Genomic DNA, 26,047 nt, shown 5'->3' on the forward strand with positions numbered 1-26,047 from the left:
AGTATGTAAGTAGCTACGATTTCAGGAGGAAAATGACCTTCAAGTTACCCAGGCCTAGGACTGATATGATCAAGAAATCATGTTCATACAAGTCAATTATTCGGTGGAATGCCCAGGAAAACCAAATGAGATCAATTTGCGACATTGACGCTTTTAAAAGGTCACTCAAGAGTACTTTTCAGCCACACATATTGTAAATACGTATAATCCTTATATTAGTTTTATTGTGATTAGTTTAGGAAGTTTAATTTTATTGATTGTACACGACCACTGTCAGCTTTGCTGAACTTTTAATCGTGTTTAAATAAATGCTGTTATTATTATGATTATGATTATGATTATTATTATTATTATTATTATTATTATTATTATTATTATTATTATTATTATTATTATTATTATGAATAAAATGGCAGATTGCGACGTTCTATGTATTTTTACATCAAGTGATATTTCCAATGCCGCTGGTCAAATAAGACGCCTGACGGAAAACTGCTTTCTTCCCTTCCTTTTTCTTTGGTTTTCTTCGGCCTTTCTTGGCGTGACTCTATCTTCGACACAAAATAAGTCACGATTGTCATTTCGTTAAATTAACGTTTCAGTTAACTGGCTACCATCTTGGCATTCAAAATGCCGTCTCCACACGCAGCTAAGGAAAGACATGGAGTAGATGTGTGCTTGACAAAGGAGAATCTCGCAGTAGCTCCACAGTGTCCTCATGGTAAGTAAACAGGGTTATGATGGCAGCTTATTGAAATCCTGTTCAGCTTTTCGCTACCCAAAGAAAGTAGAATGGACGCCTCATTTATGAGCTGCAACCACTTCAATTCAGTGCTCTTCAGATTAATGACAAGTGGCACGAATCTCGTTTTCTTGTTCATGGAAGAACGCAGTCGTAGCGCAGATGCCAAAAAAAAAAGGAAGCCTGAAAATAATTTAGGCTTGAACAGGATACGAACCCATGAACGCTGTAATAATGTTTTCAGGCTTTCTTTTCACTGCAATGGTCATCTGTGAAAAGTTCCATGAGCAGTTCACATACATATACAGTATGCTACATCATGTGGCATAATAATTATATTTTATACATCTCAGTAGAAAGCCTTTATTTTCACTTGATGAGTTTTAAAGCTAAAAGCTTGTAGGGTGGAGTATAAAATAAGTAATAGCATAATAATAGGTGGTTTGCAACCAGTCCTTAGAGATCCAAAAGACAATGGTGTGGCAGCCATGCTGGATGACGACCCTTTTGTTTTGTCATCCAACATGGCCTCCATGCCATTGTCTTGGATGTCCAGGGATTGGTTGCAAACCACCTATAAGTGGATGTAAAAAATTAAGATTTACAATCATTTACATGCTAAAAAATGTATGTTCAGTCAACCAGGTGGTAATATTTCTAAGAACATGGTACTGTGAGGGATGCTTGTTATCAGATGTACACACTAGTTTACATGCCAAAATCTCCATCAATAGTATTAAGTGAACACATTGTTGTGTTGAGGGCCATAGACACTTTTAATAACACAAAACAATATTCTTGTCTTGTCAGAGTCAGAACATCATAGTGTATTGAACATGGTAGTGTACTGGTACAGTGTATCCATGTTCTAGTTCAATAGGTTAACCTTGCAGTCAATACAGTTTTTGTTTTCTTTAATTAACTTTACTTTGCAGGACCAATGCTCCTGTTTGAAAGATTTTACAAAGATGGTCGGCCACCTCGCAGGTTCTTTGCTTGTTCAGCGGCTAGAGACCGAAAGGACTGTTTATTTTTCCAGTGGGAAGGAGAAAATGTCTCAAAGGCCAGAAACAGTGCTCATAGAGAGATTGTAGAAGCATCAAGAGAACCCTATAGAGATGCCTGTGATACGTACAAGGAAATATTTGATGCTTTGAATAACGTGCAAAGGCAAAGATGTTTGTTCTGCCATTCTTGCAGCCTGCTGTTTGTACCCAGGGAAAAGGAAAAACATCAAGCGCATGATTATCAACAAGTTGGAGATATATCCAGACCAACAGGGATCATGAAACCAAGAGAAAATGAAAAAACACAAGCAGTAAGTAATTGAAGATCAGGTTAAATTGCAGGCAAATGTTCTCTACTGTGTGAATCATTTATGTACTGTAATTTTTAATCTTTATTTTACAGCAATACTTTTTTGCAAAGAAGTCTACACAGTTTCTTGCTAACCTTCTTAAAGATCTTGGTTTCAAGAATGTGCTTTGTGTGGGAACTCCAAGGTAAATATCAATTTATTACATGTATGTTACAGTTATGCTTGTGTTCTTTTTGCTCTAGGATGACCCAAGGTACATCTACTTAATTCTGCAGTTAACTTCAACAAGGAGTCAAAGATTTTTAAAGCCAAGTGCTATTATGTTTAATTCATATGTGACCAAGTGCCTATCCCCCGCACATTATCAGTTCTGAAATCTGCACTACTGTAGTATTTAAAGAGTCTGTACACAATTTGTAACTAATGTGTTATCCACAGAGCTGTCAGCCCCAATAAGAACATGCATATTCTTCTCCATATTTTTCCTATGGTATCAGTTTGGAGAGTTGGCAATAACATCGAGACATTTCAAGATGATCAAGTGGTGAAATTGTGGGGAGACATTACATGTAGTTGCTTGTCACTAGTAGGACAATGAAAGAAAGAAATCTCAATCCAAATTAATTTTGTCAAAAATTAAGGTACTGTTACATTGTATGCTAGCTTACATGATAGAGTTTCATCCAGTTTAATCAGTCAGGGCTCTTTATGAGTTTCTGTGTGTATCAATAATTGTTATTGAGTCACTCAGATTATTTCATTTTAAATAGCAAATCTTAGTCAAAGAGGATTTGGCAACAAAAATATCACTAACTTCATTTAATAGATTTTTCTTCTTCAGCTTATTCTGTTCCATTTGTTGATCTTTTGATTAAAGTTTGATATCATCTGCATTATTTTTGACAGGCTTCATGAAGAAATTCAGTGTAGACAGACTTCAGGTGGCACCCTAGATAGTCTTCTTCTGGATATTGACTTCAGATATGTATGTCATCCCAAATTGTGATTTGTTTCCTTAGTCATTTTGTTTTAGACGCTCAAAAACTTATAATTGCCACATCAAAATAAATTAATAGATGTGTTTTTCTAACACAGGGTCAGTTTTTCCCATCATCCAAATTCTGTTGGTACAACATGTTCAACCATTTCTTCTTTGGAAGCCACATAAGTGAACAGGCTTTTCAGGCATTTATCAGGAGGGAGGGGTTGGTGATGGTGATGGACCCTCCATTTGGTGGTCTGGCTGAAGTTCTTGCCGCCTCTGTAAAAACAATCTGGGATGTCTGGAGCCAGCAGATGCAGACTGGTGGTAAGTTTATTTCACTAAAGCATTGCTCATTTTTCTGTGTCCTGGTTGGTTTTAATTTGCCATACAGTTGAACCTCCACTAATGGACACCTCCTGTAGGCGGACTCCTCTCATAAGCGGACACTTGGTCATGTTCTCAGCTACATACAAACACTACATTTTTAACCTCCTATAAGTGAACACCTCTCTTAAGCGGACACTTTTTCTGGCCCCAAGAGTGTCAATTTATGGGAGGCTCAACTGTACTATTGTTTCCTGTCACAAATGGTAAGGTCGTACATTTTGTAGTCAAGTCAAGTCAATTTTATTCAACTCACACAAATGTTAATTTTTACAGAGATGATTATAATTTTTTTTATAACTGGGTCACACACATTAGTATAAAGGATACACTACATACAGTAGAGAGAAAAAATAAAAAATAATTTACATTTCATTGTTATCAAAAATAGTTAAAAAAAAAAAAAGGAATGAGGGAAAAATAATTGAATACTGCTGTATGTTAATTGTGTGAAGTTTGGGACACCCAAATAGCGAATAGAACCTGCGAGGTGCCCCAAAGTAAATAATATGAGCAAAGCGAATATGGTCATAAATTAATGATAATTTAGATAAAAAGTATTACTTCATGTACTAACCAGACGGATACATGTAAAATTGCATACAGTTCTAGGCACTGTTTGGAGTTTGAGCTTCATCAGTCACCAATAGCACTGGATGCATTTTGCTGTGTACAGTAACTGGTTTAATACACTACATAACACGTGTTACTTTGACAATTTACATTTCTTGAGGCAATGTTTTTCTTTTTGAAGAAAAAGACAAGGAGTTACCAACAGTGTGGCTATTTCCTTACTTCCTGGAGCCTCACATCAAAGCTGTTCTTCCATCTTTAACCATGCTTGATTACAAGGTATATTTCCATTATACATGAAACTTATCTCTGACACCTGTCCCTCTTCTTATCTCAAAAAGGATGTTGTTACTCTACTGAGCTGGTATTCATTATGCTAACAGTAATGTATTAATATACTGCACATGATATAATAATAATAATAATCATCATCATCATCATCATCATCATCATCATCATCATCATTATCATCATCATTATAATCGCATGGCAGTGTTCAATTCATCTGTGTGATGAGATCAGACGTCAGCATTTAAAGGCGCCACTGGCAGCCGCTATCTGTCCATGTTTTGATCTCACCCTCCCATCCAACTCACGCATGAATGTGTAAGACAGATGAAATCAGAGATAGATATAGACCACCACACTGGGGACTACGTCCCCTACTCTTTTCAAGCAGTGTGTGGGTTCTTTAACGTCCCCCCAATTATTTGGAACAAGTGTTGTGAGACAGGACCTATTGTTTATCGTCTTTATTCAGATATCATTACAAAGACAGCACTTTCTCCTCAGTTATTTTAAGACCGTGAGTTTTGGTCTGGCCAGGATTTGAATCCACGACCTCCCACACAGTAGTCTAGTGGTCTCCCAACTGAGCTAACTGGTTGGTGGTTTGAATGTTTAAATGTTGACCCCAAAGAACTTCTGTGTAGGAGACTAATATTGGTCTTGGTTTAGCAGTCTGCAGTGATAACTCGTCTCGCATATTCACTTACCACAGGTTGACTATGACAATCACCCACATTTTAAAAGTAAACACATGAAGGGATCTAAACGAGGATCACCTGTGAGAATTTTCACCAACATCAATCCTGCTGATGTAGTTTTACCAACATCGGAAGGTTACAGGTATGAAACTATTTTAATCTTTTTGCCCTCAGTACAAGTACAAAACATGTTGGACTTCAGTTGGTGTAACCTTTTCAGTGAACTGAGGCCACATCCCAACTGTCATTCCAACTTGAATGGGTGCCTTGCACCAGGGGTTTCAATTTTTTTTTTTTCAAGAATTTGATCTATTTTCAGAAAAGATCTTTAACTCTCTGGTTAGCCAAAGATTGAAGAAAACCAGTCACATTAATACAAACCATATGTATCTTATGCTACTTATTAAGTAAACTTTTTGTTTGGTTGAGTCTACATGTACGTGTTACATAAGATAGTATTGTTAAACACTATTTTGCTATGTCAAATATTTCTCCTCCAGCTCTCCTACTCAGTCAGTAATTACATATTTCTCCCTGACTGCCTTTCTATTTCAGGTTTTGTAAGCTCTGTAACAGATATGTATCACCTGAAAATACTCACTGCAACAAATGTAACGGCTGCATGTCAAAGGTAACTCAAGGAAAAAAATAAATCTAAAATACATCGTATTTTCCCGTCACAATATTTCAGTGGTCTCATTATGCATTATTACGTAAAAGCTAATAACAGCAAAGCAAAGTTTGTTTCACTGCATCCAGTAACAAAAGAAAAAAAGCCTGAAAAAAATCCAGGCTATCATTTTCATGTCATTTTTTACAATTATTGTAAAAAATGACATGAAAATGATAGCCTCTATTTTTTTCAGGCTTCTTTTCACAGCTGCTTAAGTTCCGTACAAAACTGCGATGGTGTCTCGTTTATTACTAAAAATGATACTGTTAAGCTTTCATTGAAACCAGTTCAAACATTTGGGTCTTTTGCTTTCGTTTGAATACACTTTACATTACAATGTACACGAACTGACAATAATCATGTTTTCTGTCTTTATACAGTGCTAATTGTCTGGTATTTTTCATCAGGGTGCTACTTGGTTATTTTAGAGTTTTCATTTGTTCACTGTTGTTTGATTTATTAAAAACTGTGTCTTCTAACTTAAAATTAAAACTTGAGCAGTCTAATTTTGAAAGTCTAGCAAATAGCTGTACCGTGAACAATATACTTTTACATTTGTCAGGATGGAAGGCAGTATGTTCACTGTGAGATGTGTGGCACTTGTGTCAAGCCAGGTAATCACTCCTGTAAAACTCGAGATTCTTACGACGATCAGGTTCCATCAGAGTATTAGCTGGAAAGTTTTGAACTCAGAATACTGATGATTATAATCCTTCGTCGTCTGATTTGATATCCCTCGCCCGATTTTTTTTTCGACGAGAAAACAGCAAAGAAAGGAAGTCCTTGGGTGTTAGCTGTTTGAATCTAATCAAAGTGTGATGCAGTTGACTTAAATCTCGACAGTCGCCAATCACGCTACGGCCATCACTAGCTGTTTTGTCTTTTGCAAAGGTGAAGTGAAGTGCTCGCCTTTCAGAAATTATCGAAGGGTTACAAAATAAAAAAACCCTTTTATTCTGGCTTGCTAGTATATCGCATGATAATGCTCTCGTCGGTAAAGATTGTCTTTAAACTTTCATACTTGCCTCCAAAGCTTCTCCTCACGGCCACTGAACTGTTCATTTTTCGGTCGACAATCTTTCAGCCTTGGGTATTATCATCCGTTGTATCAGCCGGCTGAGAGGGGTCCATTTACTTTAAAACTTTTTAAATACGCAAGCTTTGAAAAAAGTAATAAAGTTTGAATCACATCAGGATTCATACAATAAATCATCAGATGGACTTATGTTCGAAAACGAATAGAATAGACCAGGCTGTAATTTTTCTTAGTGTGCCAAGATCTATAGTCTTCATTCTGTTTGTTTAAGTTGCTAGCCATGCTACGAGCAATGTAGTTATTGTAATTATATGTTGAATGAAAGAAACAGCTAAGTGTGCTTTGCTGTCCATCAACAGGCCTTCAGCATTGTTTAACGTGTGATCGCTGTGAAGCAAAGGGGCACAGTTGTAAAAGGTATGTCTCCTCAAGTCAGCCTGCAAGCAAGGTAGTACCTAATAGGTTTTGTTAGCATCGTTTGCGTCCGTGGAAAACAAATTTATGACCCAGTTGCCATTGTCCTATCGCCTTATATGATCGGCTCTTGTCAGCTTCACTGTCACTGGACAATTTGATATGATGCAGAGACTCAAGACTTGACTGTTGTACGGTGCATCAGTCTCTAGAACTCCGACAGTTTGTTTCCTTGGCGATTAGCCGTCCCACCATGTACATCACTGTCACTGACTGAATTATTTAACTTTCCATCGTGTTGAGTTACATTTTCACCTTAATGCTGCTTATCGTTTTGTAACAGATCTGCAGATGCAGGCACTTGTCACATTTGTGGAGAGTTCGGGCATAAAAGAAGGGACTGTCCAACTCGCTCCTCTCAGCTCCTTCAAAACAGGTACTATTGGTTCATTACACTTGGTACATCCTTAGAGTTTGAACAATCTGCACACCGGTTTTTGTCGCCATTTTAACCTCTCACTTTTATTCAAGCCTTCGATGGTGTACAGCGTGATATAAGCGACTATACCGTAGTGCTGGGATCCGACCATACCAATTAGTCAGGTCAAAGAAACCGATTTATAATGTAAAACAGTAGAAAGGGATTTTTGTGAGTACACATCAGAGGGCATTTATTGCGATATATTTTTCGGATATATATAGCATAAAATTATTGTGTTAAGAAAAGAAAAGAAAAGAAAAAATTAAGGAATTTTTTTTATCATTAAAGTGGAGCCAAACTGTGAAAGTTCAACAAATATTACCTGTTTGGTGTGTAGTTGTTTGGTTTTGGTTTGACGAGCATTTATATTTTTTTTTTATTTCAGGAAGAAACGGAAGCAACCACATGAAGCAAAGACTGTGTTCAGTGGAGAAAAGAGTCCGTGGAAACGTCAAAGAAAAGCAAACAAGAAAAAGAAAAAAAAAAATGTGAATTAACTCGAATTCAGTTTAAAAACATCAGGCCAAACATTTTTTTCACAGAAACAAAATAGAAACTGACCAGTGTACGAAGGCCTGGTTGCAATGAACCCGTCGATTCTGGATGTCTTGAAATTCGGTTCGTTTGGTTTTGCAATAAAGAAAACAAGATCCATAATACCTTGGAGTTTTTTGTTTAATTACATGTAGCTACTTTGAGTTGCTGCATCATCATTACTGCTAGCCAGGCTGGTACGTAAAGGTAAAGTCGCACTACGAGCATATTGTAGCATGGAGAAACAAGGACTATGGCCACTCCCCTGGATGGGATGCTTGTCCATCGCAGAGTTATCGCTGGTACGTTACACCTGGGCACGGTCGTTCAAAAGCCGATGCAAGAGGTAAAGAAAAGTCTAAATCAAAACTGAACGGGGAAAATCTTTGGAAAACTGCTTATTGATTAGTAATTAAACTCGAATCAAACTTCACGTTAACCCACGATTTGCTTAATCGGGCTTTGAACAGCTGGGCCCTGGGTGAAGAGATACAATGCAGACTAATTTTTTTTGTCTAAGGAAACAGCACGACAATGCAGACACCAAACTATCCTCCAACCACTGGCCCTCCGGTGTTCCGACCGAACGCTCGATTGAATCAGTATGCGACGCGATAACAACTACACCACCGCTCCTCCACAAGACGGCTGCGACAAAGGTCTAACAAATTACCACTCTGTGTAATCAAATCACGTGCCTTGATCGGGGTCACGTGCGCTCGCCACCCATGTGTCATAGCATTTCATGAATTATAGGAAACTGCTAACAGAATTAAGAACATTGTGTAGTGTGGTCATCAGCCAACAATTTTAACCGCAAAAGCGTTTTTTGACACAGCAATAGTCGGTGGGAATAAAAGCTTACCACAGTTAACAAACTTTAGAGTTGCCATAAAACTTTTAAAAATTTATCGTCTAAGTTTTTAAATTGTAGGTGACTGATAAATTTTGGACGATACTCGGTGTAAAAACCGGTAACATTTTTTCTATATTTTCCACCCTTTTTGCCTCGCACGCCATTTTTCTGCTGGAGTCTGCCTTTTGTTTACTTTGTTTTACGTCACTTGTGAGTTTGGCAGGTTTTTACACCGAGGATAAGTGTACATTTCCTGGGGTAGGTTGCTTAAAACGAAGCATCGGAGAAACTGTTCGGCTGCACGTGCGGTATGTATTTTGGTTCCCTTTTTTGCCTTTCGTTGCAAACTAGCGTTAGGCATACCCGAGGGATTCGTTCCCGGATCAAGTCCCCTAAGATAGCAATATAGCTTTTGCTCATTTACAGTAGGTTCGGCCCATTGGCCCGGTTCAAACGTAGTTTGAACGTGCAAGCTTACACACGTCATAAAAGACATAACTAACCAGGGAAATTGACCTTCCTAGTTCACAGTTACTCCCTAACCCTAAAAATTATTAAGAATAAGACTAATAAGAATAAAAATAACTGAGATTGTCCGGGAGACATTTGAGGTGGAGTTTGATTTGTTATGACTCACTAGTTTATTGTTTCATGTGGTCGCAGGAACATGTCCCACGAACAGCTTACACGAGAGGACAATCAAACTTTGGCGAGGCAAGTCCCGGGGAATTTTCTCGAGGAGATTAGCGACATTGGCCAACTTTAGGTCCCCGCGAGTAGATTTCTGGACAACATGGGGTACTGCACGCAAACGAACTTGCGCCCGACCCCTCCCTGACAAAGTTCTTTTTTTCGTATGGAGAACGTGAGCAAACTGAACCGGTTTCCCGCCGACAACATCAGTACGTAAAGGATAAAGGTGATATCGGGTATTTGCATTGTCTCCAACGTAGACAAAATCCATAAAATTAAATATTTAATAAATAAATAAATAAAACAGACGAGTAAGAGGTTATATTTCGCCAAAATCCATGCCATTGTCAAACTAAGTTTAAATTCAAAGCAAGCGAACTTAAATATTGCAGAGTAGGTAATCCGCAAATATTACGTTAATTATCAGGAGAATAAGCATAGTTTTCTGCTGCAGACTTTCCAGCCATTGTTCAATGGTGGTGTTAGGCGTTTGATATGATAAACTTCTTTATTTAACGATAAATTCCAGTTGTCGTGTTGATCTAAAATTGTTGTGTTGCCGCGGAGATCTTGTAGGAAAAATTCTTTTTTTAATGAAATAGAAGCTGAGGGACACGCGCGGTAAAAAACGTGGATATCATTTGATTGTGAGCATTATTTCGAATGGCCCCTTGGCCGTGAAGCCGGAAATAATGTTGTTGTGTTTACTAACATACGTGTTTTATCTTAGTTTTATATTTAGTCGTCTTTCCACTGAAAGGCTTCAATTTGATCCGTCCCGCCTTACTGTTACTGTACGAAATTTGGGCGTACATGAAATTATAGCAAACAGGGCGGATAGCCTTAAGTGCAATTGATTTATTTTTCAGATAACCATGAATTAGGTAAATTTTAACATAACAACAAAAAATAAAGACAGTAATTTGGCAATGTTTTGCGCGACTTTTCTGTTCGTGTGAACGGATACCAATGATTTAAGGCTTACCATTTAATGTCAAGGCTTATATTTCATACCCAGTGGAATGGCGGAATGAAAAGCCCATTTCAATGACCTGAAATTGCTTGATGTTATTACTCTGTTCTGTTGCAAACAATTTCCCTTAGGCATAATTTTGCGTGCTAAGAAACCCACTGAGTACAAAACAATTTTATTTATCGTTTTAAAAATAGCTTGAGGTCCGTAGAGCCAGAGTTAGACGTTCTTAGAAGAGTGAATCGGTCTACTTCTGTTACGTAAACCCTGAGACAAGATAATAAGCTCTTTTACTATCTGTGGCCAGTGGAAATAATTATCGATGCAAATATATGAACACTCCATCACTTGCTAGTCTGGCGTGGTTCGAATTTTCTGTGATGTAAACAAACGTAGATACTTTCAAACAAAAAAGAAGAGTACTGAGAGCAACCATATGGTAATGTCTTGTAAACAAAGGTCTGCATTAAAAGTCATTTGCATTTTCAACTAAAAGTCCATTTAAAACCGCTCGACAATAAGTTCTCTAAATAGACCACGTAAGCTCAATATCATTATGTAAATGTTTTGTTAACGGTTACAGCAAATTTAGCGAATGGCTGAAGTTTAGTTTGAATTTGACTGAAAATAAAACTTAAAGAAAAAGGTTTAGTAAGTGGCTGGCGCTCTTATGAGTACCTCTGACGGTTATCTCTTGGTCAATACACTGGCTTATACAAAAGACGAGTTTTGACCGTAAATTTTGGCTGTAAACACTGGTGCCGGATGGTTTTAGCTTTTGTTCATTGTACAATTGACAACAATGCTCGTATTATTTACCAAATTTTATGCAGGTGAGACAGCGGAAATTCATTTCTATCTTGCTTTAATGAGCAGTCGATAGTTGAAGATGCTGTGTGGTTAAACTCTTGAGTAATCGCTCTTTTTTTGGTGGGGTTATCGTGGCTGAAAGCAAAATGCGTGCGCACCATTCCTTGCTGTGAAGTATTCAGGCAATATTGACCTAATCACTTGGTCGTCCACAAACGGTTCGTCAGTAAAATAGATGAAATTAAGCTGCAGGCCTTTTGTAAATGATCGCCACAAATGCGTCGCATGCATTTATGGCGATCATTTTCATACTCTCTACAGCGCGCAGGCCCGGCAGTAAAGTTGACACTTGTCTAATTTCGTTTCCAATTCTTGTCTTAGGTTGGGTAGGTTTGCCGCTAAGTGATTCACAGCAAAAGGGAACAAATTTCATTTCCTCTGTAGATGTGCAGTTACATATGTCTGGATTTTGACGTTGTAAAGTTCTAATTTATAAGGTAAGCGATTTCAAATGATTTTAATACAACAAGACCTGGCTGGACATAACGTGTCAAATCGGTATTTATCCCTGATACGATATTGACGCAAGTCAGGCTTATTTCATCTTATGTTTAAATTGTATAAAATGGATGTAAGAACTAACAAAAATTTGTTTATTACGCCCCACACAAATTGTCTTACTTCAGTCCCTGATGCTATTGAAATTATCTTTGCGCTGTTATCCTGCAGGCCACAAGTTACGCTCTCCAGATGTACTTGATTGACAACTTTTTTTTAATGTTTCGTGTGCATATTTAGTTTGCTCGGCCGAAACAGGATAAAACAGCCGTGTGGTGTGCTCAGCAGAGCTGTGTTAAGAGTTAAGGCGATTTAAAGTGTTTTTTTTTTTTTTTTTGCGACTAGACTTCTCATCAAGTCTTGCTTTGCATGGTAATCATTGCACGTTTCTCAAGTTTTTCCTGCGTGGATCAAGCTCAAATTTAAAGAGGTTTTTATTCGAAAACGAAGAATCTCCGTAAGGCAGATGTTGTTGTTTTGAAGGTCAGGTTATTGTTGTTGTTATTTCAACATTTCAATTCTACAGGAAAGAACGATTGAGGTCAGGGGCCGCTAAGTTTTTAATGTGCTTACGTAGCTTTATTACCTGCTACCATGATAGCCGTTGGCTATTCGCAAATTTGGTGACAACAAGTGATAGTCCCCTGAAAAAAAAATAAGAAAACTTTCAAAATTCAATGTTGGATTAATCAGGAAAAATCTAAGGTAACTAAAACTAGCACTTAAAAGAAGTATTTGATGACGGATACACGTGGCATAGCAAGTGTGGATTTCATCTCGAACTGAAGGCAGGTCGAATTTGCAAGATCTATTTGCAACAGAAGTTTTTCGAACAAAGCCTCCGACAGGAAGTTAATCATTTCGTATTTCAGCTGAAGAATATGCAAAAAATTGCATCCGGCCTGTATGAGAGAGCTGATCAAACATCATGATCACTGATCCATTTTGGACATTGCAAATGAAGAGTTATCAGTCACTTGATAGAGGAAAAGGTCGCCGTGCGAACTGATTCCTGTTACTCCACTCAGTTATCAAACGAGAAAAACGGCCAAACGAGAAACTGAATTTGGCAAGGTAGATATATAATTTTTCACCTTTATAATCTTTGCGCGTTTAACAATTTTCAAAGAATTTTATTTTATATTATGTTCATTGTGGCTTGAAAAAATAGATCCGGAGACGCAGAAAAATTCAAAAATGAGTTTGCCTTATTTAATTGCGAAATTTACAGAATCTGGTTTTGCGGGGATTATTTGGAAACTTATACATTTGCTTTGGGACGCTAAGCAGCTTGTTATATTTAATTAACATTCAAATTTGCACAAGACTGCAATTTTCTCATTCGCACTTGAAAATGGGAGAAAATCGTTTGTGTTTTTTGCGGAAACAAAAACTTGTTTCGAGTTTTTGGCGACTGGGCATGATTTGAATATTCACATGCTCTAGCTGACTGAATGGGAATTATTACTAAAAGCGATGAAACACTGTATTTGGTGTCTTATATATAAATATGTTACACTTAAAAGATTTGTCTTTCTTGGCGACCTGTTCAAAGCTCTCATATTACATGTTATTAACATATCATATTGTCAATTCTGGAAAATCATGAAAGGCTTTTGTTGAATATTTATTACTTTGAACAATATGGTTATGGAAAACTTGATTCGTTTGGCATTAGTTTTATAACTGTAGTCCCAGCACGATGCTGTATGTAAGGTTGCATCTTCCCAACCTCTTTAGTGGCCGACTAACTGTTTTTCCTTTGCAGTAATTTATTTTGTCACAAAACTAAACTGCTTGTTGCTGATGCTTCTTAATCATTAAACCCACGGCTTTAACTGTATTGCTTTCGATTTAAAAAGGCAAGAAGCGGAGCCATGTTATTTATTACGTTCATACATTTTCCTCTTTGTAATAGTGTTTTAAAAAGACCGGAAAAATATATTTCCTGTCAGGCTTATTTCAACAAAATCTTGTCATACTTTGACTTTCATAGACTGAGTAGCTTTGTACGCTGCAAAGGTACAGTGACAACTTAGACTGATAATATTGGCACCAAGCAGCTGAAATGTATTTATAGTTGGTGAAATCCTTTCACGGTTTTGGGGGGCTCTTTATTTTGACCACAATTTGTTTTTATTCTCTCTCTGTTCGCTCCAAGAAAAACGTTAATGTGCACATTCGAGGTTCAAGATTTCATCAATTTAAATTAATTGAAGGTACTAATCCAGGTAAGATGTTGATGCAATAAACTAACGCGTGGTGCTTGTAATCAGAAATAAGAAAGAAATATTAAAAAGCTCAATATCGGTGCCACGTCCATACAGGAAGTTCCGATGAAGGACTTTTTAAAACACAGCAAAACTTATCCTTAGTTTATGCTGCAAACAAGCAATTTTAATATGTCACAATTATGAAAGGCTTTACGGACCATAAGTCTGTGAATATTATGAGGATTTTTAAGGCGTGTCTTCTTGTTGTTACTCAAACTTAAGTGAGTTTAATCGTGTAATCGGTCAAAAACTGAGAAAATGTAAACTGCTCTGAAAATGGTGGGGCTTTTGTTCAGTCGCCAAGGAAACGCCAGCTCTCGACAGAAAATGTTTCAGATAATCAGTACAGACAGTGTTTACGGTAACGAAAATCAACTTGAACGTTTTTCAATGTATTTAAGTGTAAAGACGTTGTATGTTATTTTTCTTAAAGAAATGCCCCAGGTTGTTGTGTCAACTGATTGCTAAAAGTTGATAAGCTTTCCAGTGCAAAACGTGATTACATAATCCGGAGAATAGAAAAGGCTACCACTGTCGAAAGACATCAGGCAAATCGGCGATGACCGGTTTGAACGGAAACATTACTTTAAAGGCTACGAAATAGGTTACTTGAGTGGTCAGATAATAACTGAGATTATCATCAATTTATTAAAAAAATAGATTGCTTAACTCACCCCAAATCTACTAAACTGGCTGCTTCGATTGAACATTAGCGTCTATCTTTTTACCGGCAGGAGTTATTTCCGATTTGTTTTTCGTTCACGTGAGATTTTAATCCTAAGCATTGACTTCTCTATCGATTCTATTTTTAGAATAAAGAGGGTTGAAGATTTTTATGCCTAAGTGTTTAATCTTCAATATGCTCTCGTGGTCGGAGTGCAAACCAATTTACGAAACTCGTTAGAACCGCATTATGCTATTGTAGAAGGTCTTTAACGTCATGAAAAGCCCCACGAGAGCGTTTAAATAAACATTATTGCATCAAAATACCTTTAAGGGACATTTATCCTATCCATCAGGTTTTGTTTGTAAAGGGATCGTTACACTCATCACGTTCGCTGAAAAAAGACAAGTTTCTTGTCTGACACTAAATGGTTAAGTCTGTACAGGAAAGGATCAGTCTAATGATTTGAGAGTTCTGTCACTGATGGACACACCTGTATTAAAATAAGATTGATTTGAAAACTTGAGCATGTCTCGAGTGAATACTATACCATACGATGACTTTTATCTATACACGATGAGTTTCAAAACATTAGCTGGTGGAGTCGCTTACGACTTAAAAAATACGATTCTAATACTCATAAATACTGTAATATACTAATAACAATACTTACTTCTCAAAATGTTTGAGGGGATTCAACATTAAAGTCCGGCAAGAATTTTTCAGTTTTCAGCCAATGTTTTTTTTTTACAATTCAAGCAATACATTAGGCATTCGGAAAAACAATTGATCAAAACATCAATTAAAGTGGTTCCAATCAAGTCGGCCCCGTTTATGTTTTTGTGGACTGAAAGGTTTCTTGTGTTTAGCCGACAAAAAGCTGGCGCTACTTATATACCTTCACGTACGAATTAAGTCAGCTCGAGTGGAATCTTCACATATTAAGGTCCATGTTTGAGAAAAGTGAAGATTTAAGGGCGACTTATTTCACTGTGGAAGTAACTAAGAATGTTTTATGTTGTAACGAAGCTTCGATCTGGAAGTCACCGTTAGTCAGATTTCATCACTGTACTCTTACTTGTACGACTGCAGCGAACGTGTTAAGCCCTCAAGGGTAATGTGTTCTGTTAGGGATATTTTGGAAACTTTCTCAAGGACATTTGCGACTGAAACGTTTAAACACCGCATCCGCGTTGAAAATAGCTCTGTAAATGGACTTTTAATGGCCAATGACCTCGGATTGGTTCATTCTATTGAAGTTAATCACATTTATAAAGATCGTACGTTTCCAAAACCATTAGTATTCGTTTCATTTGAAAGGATAGGAAAGCTTCAACTTTTTATCCCAACAACAGCAATCGGGTGAGTTTCCGGCACAGAGAGACACATCAACTGAGATATCAAATTATCATTCGCCTTAAGTTTGGGGGAAAAAATTCCTGTACTGAACACATTAGCCCGGTAAGTCTTCTGTTGGTTTGGCTTTGCTTCAACCGTGCAGACAACATGCTAATAAACCCTTTTGTTGTCAAAATTGTTTCTCAGGCACTGTACACCACTTGTCGCCCAACCTGTTTGTTAGTTGCAATTAATCGAAGGGAATTGGTTGGCTTTTATATACGTAACTAAGCTGTTGGTTTTAGCAGCGCCGGGTGTTTATATCTTGTTATTATCCAGTAGTAGATTTAGCCAAATTAAGCAATAAGCAGTAATGTTTTAATCAGCTTTGGAAGCGAAACGAGCCTAAATGTGTCTCTCGGGGCTTAAGGCACAGACCTTATGCACAAGTTGTTCTGCACTTTTTTATAAGATAATTGAGGCTAGGCTGAGTAGAGAGTGTACTAGCGCAATCTGCTTGTTATACTAGCAAAATCAAGCAAAATACGAGAAAAGCAACAAAGTGCGTGTATAATCTATCAGGTAAGATATATAATCGAAGCAATTTGTGCCCGTCAGTTGAGGTCACCACTGTGCTAGACACTCCAGTTCTCTGCACTAGAGCCTCGTCTTAATGCGATACCAGTTTCAGCCAAAATCCGACCCTGACGCTCATTTGATGTAATGCGCAGAGTACTGCTAGAGTGGACATAATTGTTTGTGGTCGTCGAAGAAATTTCAGAAAACAACTTAATCAACTCATGCAGTTGTCAGGTTACTTCTGAAGATGGAAGCTTGTGACATTTGAGTACTGTAATTCACGAGCTTTAATTTGCGCCAAGGAAACAGACCACCAGAGACTGATTTAAGAAAACTATTTTGAAATGAATGCGGTAGTTAGCTTCTGTGGGAAGTAAAGTTTTTTTAATGACTTTTCCATTCAGTGCTTATTCATCCACTAGTGATCGGGCTTGTCATTTTTTTCCGGCTGATGATTTTTTTCACCTTCAGTTATCGAATATAGGGACAATAACTTTCTGGCCCAACTCTGCGGATGACCTTCAGCCGCCATCTGACGAAAACATTAACTGAGACAGGGACGTCCAATTCGAGTCTTAACATGTATCATCTATGGCCTATACTGTTTTTTTTTTATTTGTTTTGTTTATCTTGAATTGTTTTGTTGTAGGGGATTCAAAATGATATGCTATCCCCGACATTTGCGACACCAGTGTTCTCAACAGACCCAAAGGATTTCAAAAAGTGTATTTTAACTCGAGTGCCTGCTTTTGATTAGTCAGTTCACGACGTTTTAAAATTACAGATAATGGTCACATAAATCCACCAGTACTGTAATCTTGAGCTTGTCGTTAATCACTTCAGGATATCAGGCAATAAAAGGGTCAAAGGAGAAGTTCGTGGCTAGTCTGACGCGGCGTTTCGTCTCGGCCAAGAGACTCTTCAGAGACCTTTAGAATTTGTAGGCAAACTCGTTGAGCATCGCGCTCAAAGTCCCGTTCGCAAATTCAAGATGTTAGCAGTCTGGCCCTCTATCGCAGAAGGATTCCCAACCGCACGTACACGAGTTGAAATTTATACAATAAAGAATTGAAAAAATGTCACTTGTGAAATGTTCGTGGCTAGTCTGACGCGGCGTTTCGTCTCGGCCAAGAGACTCTTCAGAGACCTTTAGAATTTGTAGGCCGAGACGAAACGCCGCGTCAGACTAGCCACGAACATTTCACAAGTGACATTTTTTCAATTCTTTATTGTATAAATTTCAACTCGTGTACGTGCGGTTGGGAATCCTTCTGCGATAGAGGGCCAGACTGCTAACATCTTGAATTTGCGAACGGGACTTTGAGCGCGATGCTCAACGAGTTTGCCTACAAATTCTAAAGGTCTCTGAAGAGTCTCTTGGCCGAGACGAAACGCCGCGTCAGACTAGCCACGAACATTTCACAAGTGACATTTTTTCAATTCTTTATTGTATAAATTTCAACTCGTGTACGTGCGGTTGGGAATCCTTCTGCGATAGAGGGCCAGACTGCTAACATCTTGAATTTGCGAACGGGACTTTGAGCGCGATGCTCAACGAGTTTGCCTACAAATTCTAAAGGTCTCTGAAGAGTCTCTTGGCCGAGACGAAACACCGCGTCAGACTAGCCACGAACATTTCACAAGTGACATTTTTTCAATTCTTTATTGTATAAATTTCAACTCGTGTACGTGCGGTTGGGAATCCTTCTGCGATAGAGGGCCAGACTGCTAACATCTTGAATTTGCGAACGGGACTTTGAGTGCGATGCTCAACGAGTTTGCCTACAAATTCTAAAGGTCTCTGAAGAGTCTCTTGGCCGAGACGAAACGCCGCGTCAGACTAGCCACGAACATTTCACAAGTGACATTTTTTCAATTCTTTATTGTATAAATTTCAACTCGTGTACGTGCGGTTGGGAATCCTTCTGCGATAGAGAGCCAGACTGCTAACATCTTGAATTTGCGAACGGGACTTTGAGCGCGATGCTCAACGAGTTTGCCTACAAATTCTAAAGGTCTCTGAAGAGTCTCTTGGCCGAGACGAAACGCCGCGTCAGACTAGCCACGAACATTTCACAAGTGACATTTTTTCAATTCTTTATTGTATAAATTTCAACTCGTGTACGTGCGGTTGGGAATCCTTCTGCGATAGAGAGCCAGACTGCTAACATCTTGAATTTGCGAACGGGACTTTGAGCGCGATGCTCAACGAGTTTGCCTACAAATTCTAAAGGTCTCTGAAGAGTCTCTTGGCCGAGACGAAACGCCGCGTCAGACTAGCCACGAACATTTCACAAGTGACATTTTTTCAATTCTTTATTGAAGGAGAAGTTGGCAGTTTCATTCTAGGACTTACAGTATTGTACGAAATCTTTTTTTATATTATTTCTTCTGACCAAACCCAAAAATGATCACTATTAGTCGCCCAGTGGCTAAGAGCTACCGGATCTCGACTCTGTTTCCGTAACATGAGATCATCAGTATTATTACAATCAGTATTACAAATATTAAGGAGGCTAGTCTAGCGCAAAGTTATCTGCAGCACCTTTTTCGGATTCCCTAACAGATTGCAGGCATCTATTTATACACCTGAGAGGAAAAAGACATTATGAAACAAAGGTTCTTGATTCAGGAAACAACATGACTCGATGAAGAGACCAGAACCCGGTTGTTCAAAGAGCGGATAACTCTATCCAGCGGATAAAATATATTGGTTGGAGCACACTTTAATCGCTGGATGGTGATTTATCCCCTGGATGGAGTTATCCGCTCTTTGAACAACCGGGGCCAGACTAGAACCACCGACCTTTCTGAGATTTGACAAAAACTAACTTGCTAAACAAATCTGAACGTCACCAATTTGGTGATTAGACTAATTTTCACGAGCGATACTTGTTGTGACGCTGGGTATCCTCTGGCATAATTCTTGTTATCGTTGAAATCCTTTGTCATTTAGATGAGTATTAATATGGGACAGGGGACAATAGAACAATTTAGTTGTGTTCAGTAAAAGAAATCATTCTGTTTTAGGCTCTCGTACATGCCAGTCTTCTGGATTCAGATTTTATAATGCGATTGGGCTTGTATTGTTTTATTTTTGCATAAATAGTAAATAGTGATCGCTGTTACATTGTTATTTACAAAAAATGCTTCCTGAATGGTAGATAAAACTCAGCGTGACAAATATTGAATCGGGGTGCGTTTATCGATTGGCAGCTGCTCAAATGTGGAGATTAGCTTCTTTTGCTTTTACTGGTTAATTTATTCGTACATATTATGTTGGAGATTGTTTTACAATCCAAAAAGACAATATTTATGTATATTCAATGCAACTGCATCATTATACTCAATTAAGAAGTTTTAGTTTCTGCAGCGACACGCCGTACGTTGCTTAAATAGTGTTTTTTGATCCTTCAAGGCTAGGGGCTATTGGACAGGGTCTGAAAGCGGTTTGTTGTGTTCATACGCAGAGAATTAAAAGTTTATCAAAGCTCTTTAAATGGCTTAAAGTCTGATGTGAAATATTCATTAGACCGTAAACTCATGTTAATCTACAGGCCACCAATCATGGAGAACTTGAGGTGTCAAAAGGCAAATTAACTCGCCAACGGCAGCAGCTGCAGATGCTAATAATTGGTTATTTTGAATATAAGAAGCCGTTTATTACGCAAAAATAGGCTTTTACTTCTAAATATCATTTCCGTTGTGTTATTTAGCTTATACGAAAAAAAAATGAGTAGCATTGCGGTTCAATTTTCAAGTTCAAATCGACGGAAAACGTTACTGTTAAAGGAATTTCCCTTCATTCATTTAGAGTTTCAAAATATGTCTGAAAGATCTTGTTAAAAAGGTAAGCCTTTTGTTATCACATAAACTGAGTTTGAAACTTCCATACCATGTCATTGTTAATTTGCTAATATCGCATCTTAACTACGCCATCATCATGTTACTCATTGCAATCCATGGTTCTTAGAAAACCGGCAACAATGTTATGTTATTAAAAAAATAAGCTTGGCATTTCGTTGAGAGAGATATGTCTTTAAAACAGAGAAGGTATGAATGTTACGTACATGTATCATATTCTGGCATACAAAAACAAACAAACGAATTGAAATTTTGTGTTTTTATTCTCTTTGTTAATTTTGCCTTTTATCGTAGTTTCATGTTTCTGTTTTTTATTAAAATTATCAGGGTTTATCAGGGTTTATTAAAATTATACAGTGCTTTTGATATCGTTTTCATGCCATCCAGTAAGAGGTGCTAAAGTTATTCATTTTGCAGGTGAAGCAAACAGAGGCGAGAAGCCACCAAAATGAACTCGTCAGCAAGTGTCAACAACCAATCAGATACAGCCATACATCCGGATGTTGGAGATGTGTTAGCAGCTCTTTTGGGAGGCCTACTGATAGTCTGTACCTTAATCGGAAATTCTTTGGTCTGCATCAGTTTCTACTTATTTAAGGAACTTAGGACAGTCTGTCATTTTTTTGTCATTAGTCTTAGCGCGGCTGACATCCTTGTTGCCATGGTAGCAATGCCCTTTTGGTGTGCGTTACAAGTGACTTCTAATCGCTGGTTGTTTAGTGCGCAGTTAAGAACGTTCTGGAACTGCATGGACATTCTGTGCGGGACAGCTTCGATTATGAACCTTACTGCTGTTTCTATTGACCGACATGCGGCCATCACCGATCCGTTTTCTTATCCAAATGTTATGACTTCTGTTCGTGCAATTTCTATGATTGTTTTTGTTTGGCTGTACGCTATATTGGTATCGGGATTGAGATTAGCAAGCTGGCCCACCAAATCAAGTTATATGCATTTCGTTTCTGCTGCTAGCTTTTTCATACCACTCTTTATAATGATAGTCATGTACACAAGAATTTACCTTGTAGCTAGACAGCAAGTGCATCGCCTGCGCAATGGCCATAACTATGCCCGTGACATCAAAGCAGCCAAGACAATCGCCATTTTGATTGGCTTGTTCGTGCTGTGCTGGGGGCCTTTTTTCGCTATAATCCTCTGCTTTGCTTATGATCAGTCGTTTCCAGTTCCTCCTTCGCTGCTCAATGTTATCAAGTGGATGGAGTACACGAGCTCTTGTCTGAACCCAATTATCTACACTTGCCTTAATCGCAGCTACAGACGGGCGTTTGGTAAATTATGTACACTTGTGCAGCGTAAGAGCCGGGACAGAGCCGACACCTCCACAAGCACGGCATCACGGCAAAAAGCCAGAGGCTCATCTTGCACTGGCAGCACTCTTGAGTATGACAGTACTGCAGTGCGTACTAGGCGCTGGAGAAATAACTCTGTTGTTTTAGATTGTGTCAGAACCAACGATTCACGTATTTGAACCGTGTCATGTTAGTAAAAAACCCTCGAGTGTCATCAGTACAAACATATGAAAGCGTGGATAATTCATCCAGTGGATAAATCCCTTTCAATTATTAACGTCGTATAGAATTCAAATACAGTAACAATTTTACCAAACAAATTTATTTGGTCCGCTGGACTATAAAAGATCCATTCTTTAATCAAACCAATGCCAAACATCCTGTACATATTTTTCGAGTGATAACGTATAACTTGGTAGAACAATAGAATGGGCACCAAGTTCTACTAAATTCCTGTCAATGAATTCTAAACCAGTGTATATAATATAAAACTGAGATGAAATCAGTAGTGCTTTCATGTCTTCATGGTAAGGAACTGACAAAATGAAATCCTACAGTTTTAATATTAATAGAGATTTAGCTTTCATTTCAACACGGTAAGGAATAATAATAATAATAATAACAACTTTATTTGGGTCTTGTATCAAAAGCAGTTGCTCACTACGTCAGGGCACTATAATTAAATGATACCTCAACTATATCGTCCAAAATTTACAACAACAAAAAAACAACCTTTCCTAATACCATGAGTCGAAAAATTACACACAGTGACCTAAACGTTGTAAAATTAAATACAATCTAAAATGGTAACTATATACAGTATTTAGGTGTTAAAATGAGTTAATAAAAGTTAAGAACTACATAAAATACAGTTCTGACAAACATTGCTAACTAATTTCTCGAGATCTAATTTTCTCACTGCCCTCTTAAATCGGTTTCTAGAGACAGTGAATTAGGGAAACCTTCTGCTATCTTAAATCAGCGTAGTGGCCCCAAATATCTCAGTGAATGCTTGCCCTACCGCTGAATTGTGCTATATCTGGGAATCTGAAATTCCTTTACTCAGTTGGCTCATGCGTTGTGTTAGACTTTCCCAAAGTCGTCTTTTTATGCGCGCCGTAAAGAGAGACAAACGAGCGACGAAGTCACGAGGACTCCCGCAAAAACGGACTTTGAGAAAGTCTAACGTTGTGTATTCAGTCCAAATATATCACAGATGTACTCTGGGCAAAGGTTATTCCTAACCTTGTACATAGGGATAGCAATGTCCTGTAACTCCAGCACTTGATGGTACGTTGAAATCCAATCGCACTATACGGTTTGGAGGCCTTTCTCTTGAACGCACTATAATTTTCCTGTATCGCTGACCTTATATATACAGAATTTCCATACCGTATTGTAGTATGTCATATGTGGGAGAATTGCTGCTCTGAATCGAAGGTTAGAGGGTCAGTTTTTAAAGAAATTACTGAGCTCCGTCAGTGGGGGAGTGGAAACGAATATTTGGATTCGCTATGATGAAGGGCTAACGCTCGAAACGTCAGCACTCGAATCTCTTTACGGTCACTAAATTATCTTTAGTTATCAACTCCAAATATTCGTGTTCTTTGTGATAGTAAGAGGTGACGCTTACCGGTGTCTCATTTTTATCGCTAAAAATCAAATCCCGTCAGCAACTTAAGGCTTTTACAACAATTAGTGTTCCCGCTGTTAAGTAAATATAATCAGATTTAATTCTCAATCTCAGTTGTAAGCATGAAGCTTTCGCTCAAAAGAAAAAAGATCGGTGGATTTCGCCCAGTTCAGACACCGTTTCTACGGTGTGTCATACCTCAGGCTTCAAGTGATCAAGTTCGACTTTTGCGTGACTTCCGGCCGATTCAACCGACGCTCTTGTGTCAATCTTGTTCACAGAGGCTCCGTTTCTTTTGGTCGGCGCACCAAGGAAGAAAGACCTCTGAGCTAGTCAATGTCAAAATTCAGCGAATCTGAATCTGATTGGCTACTTTATTTTACTGGAAGCTGAATGGGAATAAAATTTCAAAGCAGGAAATAAAAATGAGATGTAAATTTTTCGCGCGCGTCAGAGACAAGTTATGGGACCAACAAAATGGACTTCTATAATAGTTGCGTGGCTCAAGTTTTTTTTCTTCTTAATTTACTTTCCTTAATGGCACTTGGATGTAAATTGCTTCTCTTTAATTTTCAAAGCTTGTGCTTCAGTAATATCAATATGTACGGCTGCGACAATCAACATCAGATGTCATGAAATACCACCAAAAAATTAATATCCCGGAAGGTTTAGGATTTTTTCTCTTTTTTTTTTTTTTTTTTCATTTCTACTGAAACAAAAAGTACGTATTAATGCAAGCGAAACAAAAAGGGTTTCTCTAAAAAAAAAAACATACATTCATCGAACCTCTGTCCGATAATCTATCACTCAGAGAGTGATTAGGGCAGAAACCACATCCGATTGAGCGCAGATAAAAGAAGAAATAAACAAACTTATTCCTTGTTTCTGCTTCTGAAATGAGCTATTTTTGTTTTAAAACAGTCGATGTTTTTAAGCAGTAATTCTCAAACTCATTAATAATTCATCAAGAGAAAACAAAGAAAATCACTGATGTGACCGTGGTTTGGATATATTTTCCTAATTACCATAAAATTTTGCCAACTTCAGCCTTGAATTTCTCCAAGAATTATTGATCATTTGAGAAGCCATATCAAACACTCGAAAATGTGTTGCATCAGATATCCAAACACCTCGAAGTCGTTTAAAAAAACTCGGCTGCGCCTCGTTTTTTCAACCTACTTCTCAGTGTTTGGATATCTGATGAAACTAACCTTCCCGTGTTTGATATATTACGACTTATACTGTTGCTGACCCGGTACATAGCGGGGATTTTACACGACCAAATCCGGGATTTTTAATCTTTCACGCTTTGGCCTTCAGGGGCCGGGGAAATTAACAAAATGTCCGTTTGACCGGGGCCATTTAGCGGTGATCATGTCAACAGCGCTAGTTACCGGAAGCGGGGACAAAAATTCCGTATTTAATGTGAAGGAACATTATGGCCTGAATAAAGAGAAGTTGTCTGAAAATGTGGACATTGCAACAGATGTGTATGGACAGAGTTAACAGTGCTCCACGTCACGGGGCGACGTTACAGGTATTCAAAGGAGGCAAGGACAAAGCACTTCATCAAAGATGACCTGAGTCTTCTCGCGTTTCTGAGAGGAAATGCAAAGGAGAAAAAACAACTTTGATCAACCAAATCACAACTGTACAAGTACTTTGAAGATGTATGGCAAGTCCGAGAGCGACACATAAACAGTGACTAATTTGAATACCATGTTTTCATGCTTTACTTGCGTCACCAACCAGGTTGTGTGGTAGGGAGCTCACCGATTCAACATGGTATGACAATGGCCCTCCGCTGTCGTATGTTCCTATTTCTATTCCTGACGCAAGACGACCCTGTTTAGGAGAGTGCAATGAATGTGTAGGCTTTTGTGCTGGGCATTACTTAAAACCAGAAGAGCACAGGGACTATGTAAACGAAAATGGTGTCGCTGAGTGCGGTGTGTCTGAAGCCCCCAAATGCAATAATTTAAGGAGGAGTTCTATGACCTGATAAAGCAAGTGATAGAGTTTTCACAATCTCATAGTAGAATACGTGACATTTTCGTTGGCGTTGCCGTTTCGGTTGCGTAGAGCTCCCTGCTCACAGAGATCAAAATCAAAATCTTTAGGTTTAACAATTAGTGGGTGTTTAAATGTGAAAACTCGCCCCGGTGCGAGTTTGGTACCGGTATGACATTGTGATTTCAGACCGTGTTTACTTGAATGGACACTTGATGTCGACAAACGTGATTGTGACGCCCAGCTGACGCCATATTGGATTGGATGTCGAATAATGCGCATGCGCTACCCGTTCCAGACTCCCAGGAGAGTGATTTCATGCTGGAGCGAACAGCCGTACCGCGTTTACATGACATCGAA

At 38.3% G+C, this 26,047-nt stretch overlaps 2 protein-coding genes across 5 annotated transcripts; both read left to right on the forward strand.

Annotated features, from left to right (window-relative positions):
• Window positions 1–479: 479 nt before the first annotated feature.
• LOC146462211 (rRNA N(6)-adenosine-methyltransferase ZCCHC4-like) lies at window positions 480–8,249 on the forward strand. Its single transcript, XM_085085858.1, has 12 exons — window positions 480–721; window positions 1,678–2,060; window positions 2,153–2,244; window positions 2,967–3,045; window positions 3,156–3,369; window positions 4,184–4,281; window positions 5,003–5,130; window positions 5,544–5,619; window positions 6,224–6,275; window positions 7,057–7,114; window positions 7,455–7,547; window positions 7,978–8,249. Exons 1-12 carry the CDS (start codon window positions 631–633, stop codon window positions 8,087–8,089), a joined length of 1,476 nt encoding a protein of 491 aa, XP_084941984.1. The 5' UTR covers window positions 480–630; the 3' UTR covers window positions 8,090–8,249.
• A 3,090-nt stretch (window positions 8,250–11,339) lies between these two features.
• LOC146462212 (alpha-1A adrenergic receptor-like) lies at window positions 11,340–24,474 on the forward strand. 4 transcript variants are annotated; one of them, XM_085085722.1, is made up of 3 exons: window positions 11,340–11,955; window positions 21,152–23,109; window positions 23,222–24,474. In XM_085085722.1, the coding sequence occupies exon 2, from the start codon at window positions 21,183–21,185 to the stop codon at window positions 22,221–22,223; it is 1,041 nt and encodes a 346-aa protein (XP_084941848.1). In that variant the 5' UTR covers window positions 11,340–11,955; window positions 21,152–21,182; the 3' UTR covers window positions 22,224–23,109; window positions 23,222–24,474. The 4 variants fall into 4 exon arrangements, with proteins under 4 accessions (XP_084941848.1, XP_084941849.1, XP_084941850.1 ...); XM_085085723.1 differs by lacking the exon at window positions 11,340–11,955 and adding an exon at window positions 12,974–13,090; XM_085085724.1 differs by lacking the exon at window positions 11,340–11,955 and adding an exon at window positions 15,788–16,414.
• The last annotated feature ends 1,573 nt before the right edge of the window (window positions 24,475–26,047 follow it).

The sequence above is a fragment of the Pavona decussata genome, unplaced genomic scaffold (genome assembly GCF_977016875.1).
Source record: "Pavona decussata unplaced genomic scaffold, jaPavDecu1.1 SCAFFOLD_190, whole genome shotgun sequence".
NCBI classification, from domain to species: Eukaryota; Metazoa; Cnidaria; class Anthozoa; order Scleractinia; family Agariciidae; genus Pavona; species Pavona decussata.